This window comes from Sceloporus occidentalis, unplaced genomic scaffold (genome assembly GCF_023333645.1).
Source record: "Sceloporus occidentalis isolate IW3139 unplaced genomic scaffold, rSceOcc1.0.p SCAF_4, whole genome shotgun sequence".
Classification (NCBI taxonomy): Eukaryota; Metazoa; Chordata; class Lepidosauria; order Squamata; family Phrynosomatidae; genus Sceloporus; species Sceloporus occidentalis.
Genome location: NW_028316984.1, coordinates 5,554,411 through 5,569,443, shown reverse-complemented (window position 1 = coordinate 5,569,443; position 15,033 = coordinate 5,554,411). Strand labels below are relative to the sequence as shown.

General features: G+C 44.4%; 2 protein-coding genes across 4 annotated transcripts in view; one reads left to right on the top strand and one right to left on the bottom strand.

Moving 5' to 3' along the window:
* LOC149313460 (DNA replication licensing factor MCM3-like) overlaps window positions 1-6,777 on the bottom strand; it is a 46,718-nt gene extending 39,941 nt beyond the window's left edge. Inside the window, exons 1-3 of the mRNA XM_089519135.1 lie at window positions 6,582-6,777; window positions 3,403-3,515; window positions 2,166-2,374 (exon numbers count right to left, since the gene is read on the bottom strand). Of these exons, the coding sequence (XP_089375261.1) occupies window positions 2,166-2,374; window positions 3,403-3,515; window positions 6,582-6,674 (415 nt within the window). The 5' untranslated portion in view covers window positions 6,675-6,777. The remainder of the gene's footprint in view (window positions 1-2,165; window positions 2,375-3,402; window positions 3,516-6,581) is intronic.
* A 255-nt stretch (window positions 6,778-7,032) lies between these two features.
* Window positions 7,033-15,033, top strand: part of LOC149313459 (EF-hand domain-containing protein 1-like) — a 32,397-nt gene continuing 24,396 nt past the window's right edge. For 2 of the 3 annotated variants that reach the window (XM_089519134.1, XM_089519132.1), the window contains exons 1-2: window positions 7,033-7,188; window positions 13,787-14,008. In XM_089519134.1, coding sequence (XP_089375260.1) covers window positions 7,126-7,188; window positions 13,787-14,008 — 285 coding nt within the window. In that variant the 5' untranslated portion in view covers window positions 7,033-7,125. The remainder of the gene's footprint in view (window positions 7,189-13,786; window positions 14,009-15,033) is intronic. The other variant, XM_089519133.1, reaches the window with a different exon arrangement.

Sequence of the window (15,033 nt, the reverse complement as noted above, 5' to 3'; positions counted from 1 at the left end):
GTTTAGCTGCTCTGTTCTTAAAGGGGCAGAAACCTAACACTCACTGGAGTCCAAAGTGAAATGGAGGGGGGAAAGGAGCCTGAGCAACCCTTTGAGTTAGAGCCCCAAGGTAGAAGCATGGGAGAGAGGGAGCATTGGGGATGGCAGGAGAGATGGCTCTTTGGAGCTTGCCCTCACAGAGCACCAAAAGGCAAGCAGAGCAGCAGGGATGGCTCAGGGGCAGCAGCCACTCAAAGGAGCACCAAGAGGCAAGTGGAGCAGAGGGACAGTTACTGCACCCTCGACTTATCCGCGGATCATATTGAAATCCATAATGTTGGCCCCTAAACCTCAAATGTAAATGTCAGTGGAAACAGTGTTCACCCCAGATGCTAATGGGAAAAATCACCAAGTTCCATTTCAGAGTATAGCATTCTCACATTGTGTTATGTGCCTTCAAGTCATTTCTGACTTATGGTGTCCCTATCATGGGGCAAGATTTGTTAAGGTGAGGTTTGCCTTCCCCTAAGACTGAGAGCATGTGACTTGCCCAAGGTCACCCAGTGGGTTTCATGTCCAAACAGGGAATGGAACCCTGGTCTCCAGAGTCATAGTCCAGCACTCAAACCACTATACCATGCTGACTCTCCTATTCTCATATTAAGAGATCATCCGGAGCATGGGGCGGGGTGTTATCAGTATGCTGAGGACACCCAGGTATATTTCTCCATGTCTCGGTCATCACCTTTGCCTTCAGACAGCGTCTCTCCTCTCAATGACTGTCTTAAGGCAGTAACGGATTGGATGAGGGAAAACATATTGAAGCTGAATCCAGACAAAATGTGGCTACTTATGGTATCGGCTCCGAACCCAGGTATCAGGATGCAACCTCCAGTCCTGGAAGGGGTCACAGTATCCTCAAAGTACTATGTACGCAGTCTGGGGGTGCTCCTAGATCTGTTGCTTCACATGACAAATCAGGTGAATGCTACAGTCAGGAGTGCCTGTTATCAGCTTTGGCTGATCCGCTAACTGCACCCTTTCCCGGAAGCCAGGGACCTTGAGACTGTAGTACATGCACTGGTAACCTCACACCTTGATTTCTGCAATGCACTCTACATGGGGCTACCCTTGTGCTTGGTCCGGAAACTTCAATTAGTTCAGAACATGGCAGCCAGACTGGTCTCTGGTACCTCCATAAGAGACCATATAACACCAAACTTAAGATCACTCCACTGGCTGCCTATTAGCTTCCAGGCCCAGTACAAGGTGTTGGTTATTACCTTTAAAACCTGAAATGGCTTGGATCCAACCTATCTTGGGGACCGCCTCCTTTCATATAATCTTCCCGCACACTTAGATCCTTGGGGAGGAATTTGTTACAGCCTTATAAAACAAAGCTGTCTATGACCTCCCAGAGGACTTTCTCCGCTATCGCCCCCAGATTGTGGAACGGCCTGCCAGATAAGATTTGTCATATTACCACCCTAAAAAGCTTTTAAACATGTACAAAGATGGATCTCTTCCAGAAGGCCTTTCCTGAACAGTTTCCTGGCCACTAGAAGAAATCTAACTGCTGAACTCCAACCTCACTTCAGTCAGTCTATTGTATTAATTTTTAAGTATGTTTTAATTCTTACAATGTTTAATAGTATTTTAAGGGGGGGGGGGGGGGAGTTGAGGGCTTTGGATTGTATATTTTTTAATCTATGTAAGCCGCCCTGATTGCATTTTGTAGAGGGGTGGGATATAAATAAATATTATTATTATTATTATTATTATTAATAATAATTATTATCTGGTGGACATTCTTATCCAGACTTCTAAATGCTCAACCTTCCCTGTTAAAACAAAGCCTCTGTCTTCTCTTCATCACCAATATTAGGAAAAGTGTAGAACATAAAACACTTTGGAGAAAATACTTTGCTGAAGATGTGGGTTGAAATCTATGAAATCATGCTAAACAAATCAGTCTTAAAGGTACTGCCAGATTCATCCCTCTCTTAGCCTTTTTATATTTATTATACATATTTTTAGCAGAGATAAGACCTATCCATGAGAATCAGAAGTTGGAGGATAAAGCCTACTGAGATATTGTCAGAATGAACTACTTTATAAGACAACCATTTGTCCCACTACCCATAATATTTACACTTTTTCAGTATCACTGGGCGCTTTCCACTCACATTTTGTAACAATACCCTCCACACAGACAATGCAGCTGAGAAAATGGGATGTCAACGTCCGGGGCGTCACATGCTTGGAACCAAAGCTGCCCTCAAGTCCAATATAAAAATCTTCATACTGCTTTGAATACGTTGCATCAATAGAAGCAACAAAGTCTTTTAGGGCTCGCTGGAATGCCACCATCTCCTCAAAGGCACTGTTCAGCAGACTAAAAGAAAGATGAGTAAGACAGTCAGGACTACACAGAAGGGGGAAAATATTGTTGTGTCAGCCTCTATTAAGACATTAACAATTGCTAGTTTAGGAATATACTAATCTTCTTGGAGGATACTTTTTACTTTTTCCCTCGTCTCCTATCTCGCAAACTTACATCCTTGTTTGTAAAAAAAAGTTGCACCAGCTTCTGCTCAACATTAGAGCATTGCTGAACACCTTTACCAAATTACAAATAGTGAGCTGGGGATTCTCCTCTGGTAGCCCAGATACCCAGGAATTCACAGAAACATAATGATTTTAATTTTATTTTTTAAATCAAGAAATGTTATGAGCAAAATATATCTTATGACACAAATGATCAAGCAGCTCTCCCAGTTTAGATCTATATTGCTGCCTTTTAAGTATTATGCAGAAAATGTTTGGGATTAATTCTCCCCCCCCCCCCACCTCCATCTTTTCTAAGACTATTGAATTTGCCCCTTTAACGAGTTTCTTTAAGAGGGTAACTTTCCTGAGTAACAGAAATCCATTTACCATAGAGCTCATAATCCATACATACAGCTCTTTAGATGACAGCATGCAGCTCTCTGCATGTTTCTAGCTATAGGTGATGTGTACAACTTAATCTTCTGTGTCTTGGAACATTACATTTCCACTATTGTGTATTACATACAGGGCTGTATTTATCTCTACAATAGTTATAGCTGTATGTTCATATACAACAGTTGTACTACATACAATTGTAGTACTGTAGTTGTATGTTCAAGAGTATCTTACTGCCTTTTGTATGGGTAGCAGTTAATAACAGTTCAAAACATCTGGAGAAAAGGGGATGCATAGACCCTTTTAATCACATAGGTTACAACTGCCCTGAAAACTTCTGGAGAAGACACAGCCTGGGGGGAAAAATATGCAAGTCAGACCAAGCTCCTATTAGTAAAGGTGCAAGGAAGCATAGTACAATTGTAAGAAATACAACGCTAAAAAAACCATGCAAGCTACCCCATTCAAAAGACTTACCGTCTGGCTCTTTTTTCATTCTTCCTTCGGAGATCATTGATATTCACAATCAGACGGTAATGACTGTCACTGATCATGTTTCGGACTTTACTTTGGTAAATTCCCTGATCCTCCTGCAACAAAGGAAGCATTACTGAGGTATCTCCTTCCTCCATAACTGTCATCTTCCTGCCTGCGAGGGAGTTGACCAGGCAGGCCCAGCTCTACCAGGACTAGCCTGAAGAAGAAGAGCCCTCCCTCCAGTCCATCTGCCTTGGTCCAGCCCCCCCCCCCCACCACCACCATTCCCTTCTCCTTTTGTGTCGTGTCTTTTTAGATTGTAAGCCTGAGGGCAGGGAACCGTCTATTATCCCCTCTGTTGTAAGCCGCCCGGATTCCCAGTGATTGGGCGGCATATAAATAAATCCTATTATTATTGTGCTCACTGTCTGAAAGGAATTTCTTTGGGAAGCAAATTAACATCTTTAACATACTTTTTATTAACGGCATGCAATCTTTTCAGCAGCTAAGTCTTAAACATTCCCCCTGTGTGTACTGCTGACAACTGCTGATTAGGGGTCTTGGTAGACCATTTAATGTGAACGTGTGTACATATGTTTTGATAGATGATGCAAACTGGGGAAAACCTGTGGTGAGGCAAGTGACCTTTCAGAGCTCTCAACACAAGGAACTCTCCCTCCATCGGCTACCTATCATTAACACTAATCCTGTCCTCGAAATATTATTTCTATTAATAGAAACATAAATAACTAAAGCAAAGTTTTTACAGCTTTCGGCAATCTTTCAAAGGAAAGAACAGCACTTAGAAATCTGCACATGAGAATTAAAAGCCTGCAATTGTTATGTTAATGTAACCGCACTATTTTTTAAGAAACCTAGGCCTGTTACAGACTGCCAAAATAAAGCTGCTTTGGGTCTCTTTGGAGGCATGCTGTTTAAATGAAGCATGCATCCTAAGAATCCGGAAGCTGCACCAAAGCTGCACTCCGGTGCTTAGGAATGGAGTGTGGCTTTGGCGCTACCTCCAAAGAGACCCCAAGCAGCTTTATTTTGGCAGTCTGTAACAGGCTGTACTTAAGATATTTTCTTTCTTAATGTTATTTAATAAAGTTAGTGTTTTTATTTTTTATAACAGATGTCTCTGTCTGAGTGGCGTCCATAAGCTAGCAAGAAGTTTGTGAGACATAGAATTACAGAGTTGGAAGAGACCGCAGAGCCATCCAGTCCAACCCCATTCTGCCATGCAGGAAATCACAATCAAAGCATCCCAAAAGATGGCCATCCAGCCTCTGATTAAAGACCTCCAAGGAAGGAGACTCCAATACACTCCGAGGAAGGAATGTGTTCCACTGTCGAACAGCCCTTACTGTCAGGAACTTCTTCCTAATGTTGAGGTGGAATCTCTTTCCCTGGAGTATGCATCCATTGCTCTGAGTCCTATTCTCTGGAGCAGCAGAAAACAAGCTTGCTCCCTTCTCAATATGACATCCCTTCAAATATTTAAACAGGGCTGTCATATCACCTCTTAACCTTCTCTTCTCCAGGCTAAGGATCCTGACCCTTACACACTTAATAATAATTTGTTTTATTTATATACCGCTATTCCAAGGATCATAGCGGTGAACAGCAAGTAAGCTAATTTGCCCCCAACAATCTGGGGACTCATTTTAGCTCCCTCCTCGGAAGGATGCAAGCCTGAGTCGAGCTTGGGCCCTTTTGGTGGTCTTGAACTCGCAACCTTGTGGTTTTGAGTGAATGGCTGCAGTACAGGCATTTAACCACTGCGCCACCAGGGCTCCATAGAAGGATGTAAATAAGGTAAATGCATGTCAGGTGTTAATGACTGGGTCCTTCTGTAGATAAAAGGCACAGGTGTATAAAAGCTCCCTCACAATAGCCTACAGTGCCTAGTACTCACTGGCAGTCTCCCATCCAAGTATTAGCCAGGGCTGACGCTGCTCATCTCCCATGATCACACAGGACCTGATGACTTTTAGGTATTTGGGCCCTTCGCAAACCCTAGGTTTCCCTACTCTATAATTCCCTACTCTAATTAATAACATATTAATTAATAATAATAATAATAATTAATAATAATAATTCCCTACTCTAGACTTTGAGGAAGCCAGTTTCTGTAAACATAGGGCTGTAATTCTGTGGACAAGGATACCGAAAGAGAAGGGAGTCCAGGACGGATGGAAACGTCTTGAATAGCGAGCTTCTAGAGGCAGAAGCTTGGGTGGCCTTGAGTAAGTCACACTCTCTCAGCTTCAGAGGCAGAAGTTTGGGTGGCCTTGAGCAAGTCACACTCTCTCAGCCTCAGAGGCAGAAGTTTGGGTGGCCTTGAGCAAGTCACACTCTCTCAGCCTCAGAGGCAGAAGTTTGGGTGGCCTTGAGCAAGTCACACTCTCTCAGCCTCAGAGGCAGAAGCTTGGGTGGCCTTGAGCAAGTCACACTCTCTCAGCCTCAGAGGATGGGAAACGGCAAACCCTCTTTAAAGAGACATGAACCCTGGCTTAGGGTCGCCATAGAAAGAGGAAGCTAAGCCTGTCACTCGCTGGAGCAGGTTCCAATGCCATCCAAGGAACCTACACTTAAGAGCACAGCTGAAGAATGATGACACTACACTCTTATAGCACTATGATTCAGCTATGACTGCTCTGTCTGCCTCCCGTTGCATTGTGGGTTTTGTAGTCCAGTGAGGCCCGAGAGCTCTCTGGCTGAGAGTTCTAAACGCCCCTCCTCAAACTACAAATCCCAGAATGCAACAGGAGGAGGAGGCAGCCGGAGCAGTTAAAGAGGAGAGCGCGGCGATCCAGCCTCTCTCTCTCTGTGCAGCTGCTGCCGAAGGGGATGGTGAACCGGCGGCAAGGCGGACCTAAACGACCCCAGGGAGGGAGGGATGGAGGCAAGGAGAGGGGTCTTCCTTGAGGCTCCCTGGGCCTCCCAAGCTCTTCCGACCTCGGAAGGCATCCCAGGGCAAGGCGGCCTCTATTAGCGTCGCTGCCTAAGAGACTAGCAGCGGCGCGGATTGGAGCCGGCTCCCTGGAGCCAAGGCTTTCCTGAAGGAGATGCACCCGCGCACCGGCCCCTTCTGTGGGCGAGCGCCGTAGAAACCGCTTCCTCTCTGGGCAATCCCTCGGAGCAGGCCTTTCCCTGCCTCCTGAGCCCCGGCCCACCTCGTCGTCCAGGAAGTCCAGGTAGTCCCGCTGAGCCTCTCGCAGCTCCGCCTCGTCCAGCAGCAGCGCCGCCGCCGCCCCGGGGCCCGCCATCGTCACAGGAGCAGCAGCAGCGGGAGGGAAGAAGGCCGACGGAGGCGCGCGGGAACTTCTCCTTCGGCGCGAAAAAAGGCAGAGAGAGAGAGAGAGGTTGTTCCCGCCAAAAGCGAGGGGGCGTGGCCTGGACTAGGCTCCTCCCACTGCGCCGCTCCATTGGCTGGTTGAAGGCACGTCCGACATGGCAGCCAATCAGAGAAGAGGTGGGCGGGGGAAGCGGTGTCCTTTGTACGTCTCTTGACGCGGGAGGCCTCAGGGCAAGAAAGCGCGCCCGGATTGGTTTATAGTGACTGACGTCATCCGGGGGGGCGGGGCCAGGCTCCCTTCGCCGTCAGGGGCGGGGCTTAGTGGGAGAGGAAGGCGCATGCGCCGCCGTCCTGTTGACAGTTACTAAGGAACCCGGGGAGGATCCCATTCCTGCAGTCGGAGAGGCCTCTCACGCCCCGCTATGAGCTCCCAGCCGGTGCAAGGGCTGCCCCTGCTGCCGGGAGCCTCCTTTCGGGACCCTGCGGTGAGGACACCGGGGAACTGGGGACGGAGCCACGCGCGGGAGGTTTCCAATCTCCAGGGAATCCCCCGGTTTCCGGGTACTAAAAGGCCATTCGGGGCTTCCAGGAAGCTAATGGGAATCGTAGCCCCCTCCATCCGAAGGAGAAGGGCTTAAACTACCTCCCTCAGGCAGCAGCAGCAGCAGAAGGAGGCCAGGCCCAGACCGTCCCCAATCCAGCCTCACACTCAGCAGCCTCAGCCAATTGCTTTCTTTCTCACAGAACTACAATTCCCAGGATTCCCTAGCACTGAGCCAGGGCAGTTAAAGCGGTCTCAAACTGGATTCATTTCTGCAGTGCGGCTGCAGCCAATCACGTTTCTGTTTGGCACAAAGCTTCCCGGACCCCCCTTCGTGCCAAAAAGAAATACCTTAAAAGTATTAGAAGGACTGAAAGATTATTTGGTTGGTTTTAATGGTAATTTTGAGAGTTGAAATAAGTTACAATTGTTTTTTTTTATTCAGTTATGTTTACGTTTATTTGCAAAAGAGCCGCCATTTTAACATTACGGGGACTTTCCGGGGATTTTGACTGAATATTCTGGGAAATATTGGGGAATTCCGGGGGTTTTGACCGAATATTCCGTGTAATGTTGGGGAATTCCGGGGATTTTGGTAAAACAATTTCCATTTTAACATTACGGGGACTTTCCGGGGATTTTGATTGAATATTCTGGGAAATGTTGGGGAATTCCGGGGGTTTTGACCGAATATTCCGTGTAATGTTGGGGAATTCCGGGGATTTTGGTAAAACAATTTCTGGGGAATTCCCCGGTTTCCGGGTAGTATCTTGGAGGCTTGTTGGCCACACTGCCTATAGGAGCCAAAGGCACAGTGCTAGAGGCTCTCCCTTTCTTTTCCTGCATCTGGTTTTTCTGCTCTTTCCAAACTTATCACAGCAAGCTTAACAATATCTAAATATAAACTTTTCCAGGCTACCGCCCCTTTCTTTTTGACCAGCAAGCCTAGTGCCCCCCCAGTGCATTGTTTTTAATATCAGATCTACTGTTCTCGGTGTAGTGATGCTGGCCACATGGCCACTGGATCACCTCTGACAATACTTGCTCTCTTGGCTTAGTAACACAGAGGAGCATCACCCCCTACAGTTGGACACAACTAGACAATCTTGTCAAGGGAAAACCTTTACCGTTGCCTTTCCTACTGCAAATTCAAAACAACCAGTCTTGGGCCTGTTATAGACTGCCAAAATAAAGCTGCTTGGGGTCTCTTTGGAGGTATGCTGTTTAAATGATGCATGCATCTTAAGAATCCAGAAGCTGCACCAAAAGCTGCACTCCGGTGCTTAGGAATAGAGTGTGGCTTTGGTGCGACCTCCAGACTCTTAGGACCCATGCATCATTTAAATAGCATACCTCCAAAGAGACCCGAAGGAGCTTTATTTTGGCAGTCTGTAACAGGCCTTGATTGCTGCTCCCTTTCCATCCAGTCACCTTTGGAGCTTCAACAAAGCAGCTGGCTGAGCAGCAACCAAGTGGTTTCAGTTTTGTCCCAGCCTTGTAGCGCAGGTGAGAGGCTTCTTGGTTGCTGTTTGTGTCGCGGCAAAGAGACGCAGAGACAGGAATGGGGGTGCAAAACTTAGCTGGCCAGGTCTTGGCCAGTCCTTTTATTGACATCAGGGTTGTATCAGGCTTACATTATCCCATTGTTCATCGGAAGGCAATTTGCGAAGTCAGTGACCAATGTGTATTTAGGAAAATTCCAATTAGCAAAGGAAACAGGATATGTAAACTGGCTCAGCCGAATCAACATGGGCTTATCTAATAAGGATAAGGCATTGTCACCCTGAAGGAGGGTCACAATCCTGTGGTCTGCCAGCAGGATTATCACACCTCAATCTTGGTAAACATTGCTATCCTGGGAGGGGTCGCATCCCCGGGGCTTGCCAGGGAATGCTACATGTTTGACTAGCTGCTCAGTCATAGGATCGTTGAGTTGGAAGAGTCCGCAAGGGCCATCCAGTCCAACCCCATTCAGCCATGCAGGAAATCTCAAACAAAGCATCCCCATTGACAGATGGCCATGCAGCCTCTGCTTAAAGACCTCCAAAGAAGGAGACTCCACTACACTCCGAGGGAGTTTGTTCCACTGTCGAACAGCCCTTACTCTCAGGAAGTTCCTCCTAATGTTGAGGTGGAATCTCTTTTCCTGGAGCTTGCTCCCTTTGCACCCTGTCACCCTAGAAGCAGCAACTGAGCAGCTGATTGAGAAGCTTCTCACCTATGCCAGCATTTCAGCAAATGCCGTTGTGGACAAGAGGCCTTTTGGTTGCAGCTCAGCTAGTTGCTCAGTTGCTGCTCCCAGGGTGACCAGGTGCAAGGGAGAAACTTCTCCCCAGAGGAGGGACTCTCAATCCTTCATCAGGACAGAGAAAAACACAGCCACTGTGTGTGTGTTGGAGGTTTACAGAGGCCACATGCTCTGTACTGTAGACTGGTGTGGGCCAAAAAGGGAAAGGTTTTAACTACAGGAGCTGCTCCAAGACAGTTTCCAAGAATCAAGCTAACCCCACACAGCTTCAAGTGTCCACTCTCCCACAAAAAAACAGTTTCTTCTGCTAACCCTTCTCTCAGCCTGAATGATGAAACAAAGCAGGAGCAGCAGTGTAAGTCCAGCCTGCTAGCCAAGTCACAGCAAAGCTCACAAAACCTAAGCAGGGTCCCAGATTTGAAAGTTTTTTTGCCACCACTTCTCCCCCACAACTTATTGCTCCAGTCTGTCTCAAAATGGTGTCGCTCTAAGCCACAGAAGCAATGCCCTATGTCCAAGCCTTGCACAAGTTTCCCAGGTGCCACTACTAGCGAAAAAGACACTGGTAGGGGAGTGAACTCACATGGGCAGGCAAAGAGTGGGCGACAGTACCACACAAAATGATCAGTGAGGCTGAGTGGATCCTGAAAAGAAGTTTAGTGTAATCCTCATCCCCATCATGGTCCTAAAGACTGCTGGTTCCCTTTGTCTTTCCTGCACACCAAGGTCCCCCTGCCACCCCCTTTCTACCTCACCACCCCCCTGGATCCTTCCACTGCCCACTTTGGGAATCACTACATAATCAAAGGCTTTGCTATGGTTTATAAAGCACAGGCTGGTTTCCTTCTGAAATTCTTTAGTGTAATCCATTTTCCAAAATATGTTTTCAATGTCATCTCTAGTGTCTCTTATTTCTTGAACCCAGCTTTAATATCTGGCACATACGGTAAAGGCTTTGTTGTAGAATTCTGAGCATCGCTTTGCTTATTTGAGAGATTAATGCAATGGTCCTGTGGTTACTGCAAATCACTTGTGTTTCTTTTCTTGGGGACTGGAATCTGTTTTGATTGTTTCCAATATGCGGGCCATTGTTTTCTTTGCTCTGTTTGTTGACACATTTTAATTAGTACTGGAATAGATTTTTTTTCCTTGTGGCTTGAAACATCTCTGTTGGTATATCATCCCAATCTTGGTGATTTATTTCTCCCACATGATCTGAATGCAGCTTCCATTTCACTTTCTAAAATTGTAGGTTCGTCTTGAAATGGTTTTTACTTTAATAAACCAGTCATCCTTTCATCTCTTTCCTCTCATTTTTCTTCCGTGTGTTCAGTTATCATCTTTTTATTTAGAGTTATAAAGCCATAGAATCGTAGAGTTTGAACAGGCCCAATGGCCCATCAGTTCCAAATCCTTGCTCAATGCAAGACCTCCAGCTAAAGCATCCCAAGCAAGACCTCCAGCTAAAGCATCCCAAGCAAGTATCTGTCCAGCCTCTTTTTGATGACATCCAGAGAATTAGACTCCACTAATTGGTTCTATTGGCAACCTGCTCTTACTGCCAACAAGTTCCATCTAATGTTCAAACAAAATCTACTCTCCTGTAACTTCAAGCCATTAGGCCTGGTCCTATCCCCTGAGGCAGCAAAGAACAGGTCTGCCCCCTCCTCTCTGTGACAGCTCTTGAGATATAGAAATAATGCAATCATATAATTTGTACTTAGTCGTGGTTGTATAGCATCTTGTGTGTGTTTTTTCCTTTTATTTTTATAACAACAAATACTATTTTAAAAAATAATAACAGGTATCACTATAATTGTTATGTATAACACATATTCCTGTACCAGTGATGGTGAACCTTTTAGAGTCCGAGTGCCCAAACTGCAACCCAAAACCCACTTATTTATTGCAAAGTGCCTTGTCTCTCTGGCTTTCTACTAACAAACTCTGTGCTGGGGCAACAGCACATGTGCCCACAGAGTGGGCTCTGAGTGTCATCTCTGGCACACGTGCCATTGGTTCTCCATCACTGCCTTATACAGTTCCTCCTTTCACATTTATACTTCCCTTCATTCATTTGGTTTGAAAAACACCTTTTTACTTATTTTCCCCTAACTTCACATTCAAATGAGTATAAATTTCCAGCATTGTTTCCCTAATTCATTATTAGTACTCTTTCCTGATATGACCAAATAATTATTTGATTTATGCTCTTTTCTATTTTTCTTAGAACCACTTTTTTTGGTAATATTTTATTATTGGTGCCCAATCATATTCTGTCTTCTTCATCACTCATTTATTTAACCAGTTCTATAATATGTCTAATTCTCACATAGCCATTAGTTTCAACAGCTGGTCATCTATAGATGGAGTTTCTTTTTCTTTCAGTCTTTTTGCTAAGAGTAATCTTGCTGCTGAGATCATATATAGTAGCACCCTCCCATGGGTTTGTAATCAACATTTTTTGTAATTTTGTTATGTTGAACAGGTATATTTCTGGTAACATTTGAAAAGCAGCTCTTAAAATCTTGCAGATTGTTATGTGGATCTTTTTCCAAGACATTTTCACAATATAGCAATTTCACTTCATATGATACTGTAATCTTGTATAGCATCCACACTCTTGGTTTAAATTTCACTTTGATTTCTTGGATCTTGTGATAAAGGTCTCTTGTTTTTTTCTTTTTGTAGCATCTGCTATTGTCTGCATTGTTTATTACAGTGGTTTTCTTTGTCCTTGCAATCAAGTTATTGAGCAGTTGTATTCAGGGTTCTGACTCTGTTTCTGTCCCACTTTTGCTTCTCTGTCAGTTTCATCTCTCAACCATTTCTTTTTGGTTGCAGATAGTGTCTTTTTGCACCCTTCCTGACAATGTTCCTTGCTTTGATCCAGAGTTCTTCTACCTACCTGTCTCATAGGCTTAATTGCATTTGAATGATTTTATAGGACTGTATTTTAACTATTAGTTTTATGTGTTTTCTTTTTTAATTGTGTTTTGTATTTTAACATGTTGTATCCTGCCTTGAAGACAGGTGGAAAATAAATTGATTATCATCATCATCATCATTACTGTCTAGAAATTTTATTCAAAAATTGACCCAAAATGCTGGGTCGATTTATCCATGGGTCAAAGTAAGTACTGTATTTTAACTCTTTCCCATCTCTGAGTAGAGTGGCGAAAGGTAAGAGCTTAGCCCATCCCAGGAGCAGCCAAAAGAAGCACAAACCCCATCTATTCCTTCCACCATGATGCTACCTCTGGCCTTTTTGAATGCTTGAGTGGGAAAATTGCAGTGGCGGCACTTCTTTGGTGCTTTCCCTCAAAGAAGTGCTGAGAGGAATCAGGATTAGAAGGATCTGAATAAGACATTTATGTATAAAGACAGTAAATCTCATCCTTTACATCCTTTGCTACATGCCGCTAGGTTTTAACCTCAACTCATCCACAAGCCACATCAAAATCCATAATTTTGGCCCCAACACTTGCATTTGACTTATACATGAGGTTGACTTATAGTCAAGTATATATGGTAATAGTGCAAATCGATTTGTACATTATCTTTAAATTCTTTGGTGATGTTCTTCACATTGTAGTTTGGCAAGATAATTATTTAGTGATATTCATTAGTTTTACTCTAATTTTGATATTGGGAGCTCTGTGCCATAATCTCCTCCTGGTTTTGTTTTTTCAGACAGAGTGGAGTTTCTCCATCTTCTGCTTCCAATGATGTAATGTTTCAGTAGTCCCCCACAGAACGGGGGCACAAAGGTTTCCTTGCAGTGGAACAGCCACACGACTAGAGCCAAGGCAAAGGCTGGCTGGCTGGGCCTGTCACGTGGCTGCTCCACTGTGGGATGGACTCAGCAGTTGAGCAACAGTAGACCTGAAAGCCAGCCTATGCCCTTCTGTCCTTCTCTCCCTCCTTCCTTTCCGAGGAAAGACAGGATTCCTAAAACAAGCACTTGAGACAATATGGGGGAGGAGAGAATCTTTTATTCCCAAATCTCTTCAAACAGAGTGGAGCAGCCATGTGACAGGAGCCAAAGCAAAGGCTAGCTGGCTGGGTCTGTGCATTGCTGTTCATTCTGCTCTAGCCCAAACTGGTGAGAAGAAGCAGGAGAAAAGTCTTTCCTCCCCCTTCTGTGCCTCTGAGAGAAGGTTTAGCAGATGATGTAATTGTTAAGGATTCAGTATACAGGTATTATCATCATCATCATCATCATCATCATCATCATCATCATCATCATGCCAGTCATCTGCATAGCACATAACTTTTTATTTTCTTTTTCCAGAAAACTGCTTTTCATCGTTCTCAGACTCTAGATTATAGAAATGGCTTTGCCTTTAAGCAAATTCCAACGGTGGGCATTGGTGGAACTCGACTGTATGTAAACCAGCTGTCCCAAGCTGAACTGGATGAACTCTCCAACAAAAGACCTACTTTAACATATGGTCAACCAATGCAAGCTCCACCATCAGACTTCATCCCTGCACATGTAGCTTTTGACAAAAAGGTATTATCATAGAATTATAGAATTGGAAGCGACCACAAGGCCCATCCAGTCCAACCCCCCTGCCATGCAGGAACTCTCAGTCAAAGCATCTCCAACAGATGGCCATCCAGCTCTGTTTAAAGACCTCAATAACATTTTATTGTAGATACAGTTATATCTCAGTTAACAAAGTAGATGTGTTCCTGGATAGTACCTCTTTAACAGAAAAATTGATGCCAGAGGCAGAAATAACATGGAAAGAATAGGGATACATTCCTATAAAACCTACAAAACTGAAAAAGGAAGAGTTGTTCAATATGCTTCAGGAAACATTTTTTCCCAGAACTAACAATATGCATTGGTGAAATTAGACAACTGTGTCAGGAAAGCCTTGCATAATAGAAACATTTTGAACTTTCTTGCAACCACTTAAAGGGTTCTTCAAAAATACAGCCAGGTATGACTTTTTCTCCCTACCAGCCTCTTTGATAACATTATTACAATTGTTCCTGAGACTGTTTAAAATAGTCCTTGTTCCTTGTGGCTGATATTGTCTAATAAAGTACATCTCTTATTATTTCTATCTGAGATAATTTTAATGTTAGGCTGAACATGTTATTAGGTGCTGTCTGAACTTCTTGTTCCTTGCAACTTTTTCTGAAACAAAAAACAGTCTGACTGACTAAAAACAACTAAAGACTGATAGGCTATTTACAGCTGGTATTTGTCACCAGATACTTCATCTATGCCTGCATGCTTTTGACAAAAAAAATGTAAGGCAACTCACATATTATAACCCATAAAATACGTACAACTCGAACTATTCCCACCCCTGCAGTAGAAAAAAAGTGAATTCTCTATACTGTGTAAATTCAAAGGTCGCAAGTTTAAAGAGCATGTCTTCCACAATGCAAAGACACTTTTTATAGGGTTCGGAGGAAAGAGAGATAAAATACAGTGCACCCTATTTTTACATGGGGGATCCGTTCTGCCCCCGCCCCCCCCCCCCCCGCATAAAAAAAAGCGTATGCTCAAGCCCCATTGAA